Consider the following 2,367-nt stretch of genomic DNA (forward strand, 5'->3'; position numbering starts at 1 on the left):
AGGGAGGGGGAGAACAACATCCCCGTGTTTGAGAACAACCCGGTCACTGCTGCCCCTGGAGCTGGGGTGAGTGAGGGGGAGGGGGAAGTTAGGGGTGAAGGGACAGGGGAGGAGGGGAGGGGGGGGATAACGTTCCTGTCTTCCAGGATTGTCAACCATATCGATACTTACGGTAAAAATGTTAATGCGCACATCGATACTTACGGTAAAAATGTTAATGCGCACATCGATACTTACGGTAAAAATGTTAATAGGCACATCGATACTTACGGTAAAAATGTTAATGTCGACAGCCTGTTAACAATACTGCCATACAGATGGCATAAAGGCGTATCAGACATAATAGAGTTTTTGGTACATTTTATTGATACATTTGTTTTAAAAACACAAGTTTTGCTCATATTATCATTTTGTATCAAATGCAGGGGGGGGGGGGTATCTAAGTCGACAGTAGTGGTTGTCAAAGTGGCAACGTTTTGTATAGTCACTGATCTCAGTCCCATGGACGGTGGCAGAACGGGGGATCTGCAGTTTTGCACCAACTTGTTAAGAAACATTCATCAATTTTGACAGGCTGGGAGTCAAGGGTTTTAGTTTATCTTGGGGTTCTTTGTTTCTTTCTTTCAAAATGAAGCAGTGTGTAGTTACTTTGCTTTGCCGTAGGACGCCAGAATAGACTAAACGTACTCACAGATCACAGGGACGATTCAAATGTTGGTGGAAGGGAGATACAATCTATGAGTGTCACTATCAAAAGTATCAGGTTGTTTTAGTGTTTGCTACTGTAGTGTGTGTGTGTGTGTGTGTGTATTATGTGTGTGTGGGGGGGAGGGGCTGAAAGAGGGAACGAAAACTGTGATGAACGATAGTTATAAGAAACAGGGTAGAAGCAGAGAGAGAGAGAGAGGGAGGGGGAGAGAGGGAAAGAGAAAGGGAGGGGGGAGAGAGGGAGACAGAGAGAGAGAGGACAAAGTGAGATAAAGAGAGGCATTATGTGACTGGAGTAGAGGAACGTGGAGGAGGAGAAGGAGGAAAGATGGTAGTACATATTGTGACAAAGCTCTCCTATTCCCCAAGGCAACCTGTATTTTTGTCTATTTCAGAAATAACTTCCTGGCAGACATTATGACCTAGTTCTGGGATGGTAAGTTTCTTCACGTTGTCGTCTGCTTGTTGTTTGTGCTAGAGTACTTAGACAGACAGACAGACAGACAGACAGATAGACAGACAGACAGACAGACAGATAGACAGACAGACAGACAGACAGACAGATAGACAGACAGACAGACAGATAGACAGACAGACAGACAGATAGACAGACAGACAGATAGACAGACAGACAGATAGACAGACAGATAGTGCATACAGCGCAAGCAGCCATTTCTAGGCGCTCAAACACTACCAAACTGACAAGATCTTTCACTGTCCATGGCCGGGTACCCATTCCCACCTGGATGAAGTGAGGAACATTCGTGTGAAGTGCCTTTCCCAAGGACACAACGTCGGGTCCGCGGCTCGAACCCCCGAACCCGCAAATGAGGTCACATAAATGGTAAAGATTAGAGGTATTATCAGATAGTAACATACAAAGAAGACAAAGGAGGAGAGATAGGGGTGTTAGATTTTTGATGGGAAAGAAGGAGCAAACCACAGCAGAACACCCTCCAACCACACATTGCCATCTTGGGCTAAACTCCAATTTCCAACTTTCGGGTGTGTGTGTGGGGTTTTTTTTCCATCGCTGTCAATGTTGTTGGAAAAACAACAACCTTCCCTTTGAGCCCAGATTCTGCCAGTTACCGCCCGTGTCCCGGGCAAAGCTGTTGCCTCTGTGAATAAGCAGCTCGGAACTGTGGATAAACAAGTATTGACATTTACCAGGCTTTTGCTCCTGTAAATAAACAGTTTGTACCTGAAGAGATTTAGCGAATTTTTGACGATTAGCAAGGTGTTCGCTCTACAAATAAACAGTTTGCAGCTAAACCAACTGCGATTAGCAGGCCGTTGTATCTACAGATAAACAGTTTGTAACTCTAGATATTTATTACGTAAATGTTGGAATCTTTGTCTGATTGGCTGCTGTATGTGGTGGCTGGGAGGTGAGAATGTGTGTGTTTGTGCGTGCGTGCGTGTGTGTGTGTGTGTACGTTTGTTTTATTTATTATCATGCATACAACTACGACGACGATGATGATGGTGATTATGATGATGATTAAATTGTATTAAATTTGAAAAATCTACAAGTCTCAACCCTTTTTTTATTCTGTGCTACGAATAATGATGAGGATGATGGTAATGGTCATAGTTGATGATGATGTGAGTCCACATTACCGACGCACCTGTAACACTTTCTCTTCCCCCCCCCCC

At 44.2% G+C, this 2,367-nt stretch overlaps 1 protein-coding gene across 1 annotated transcript in view; it reads left to right on the forward strand.

Annotated features, from left to right (window-relative positions):
• The window catches only part of LOC101848870, a gene marked incomplete in the record, with an annotated part of 10,952 nt that overhangs the window by 7,785 nt on the left and 800 nt on the right, over positions 1-2,367 (forward strand). The window contains 2 exon segments of the mRNA XM_013091063.2: positions 13-66; positions 1,104-1,144. Of these exon segments, the coding sequence (XP_012946517.1) occupies positions 13-66; positions 1,104-1,109 (60 nt within the window).

This window comes from Aplysia californica, unplaced genomic scaffold (genome assembly GCF_000002075.1).
Source record: "Aplysia californica isolate F4 #8 unplaced genomic scaffold, AplCal3.0 scaffold01979, whole genome shotgun sequence".
Lineage (NCBI taxonomy): Eukaryota > Metazoa > Mollusca > Gastropoda > Aplysiida > Aplysiidae > Aplysia > Aplysia californica.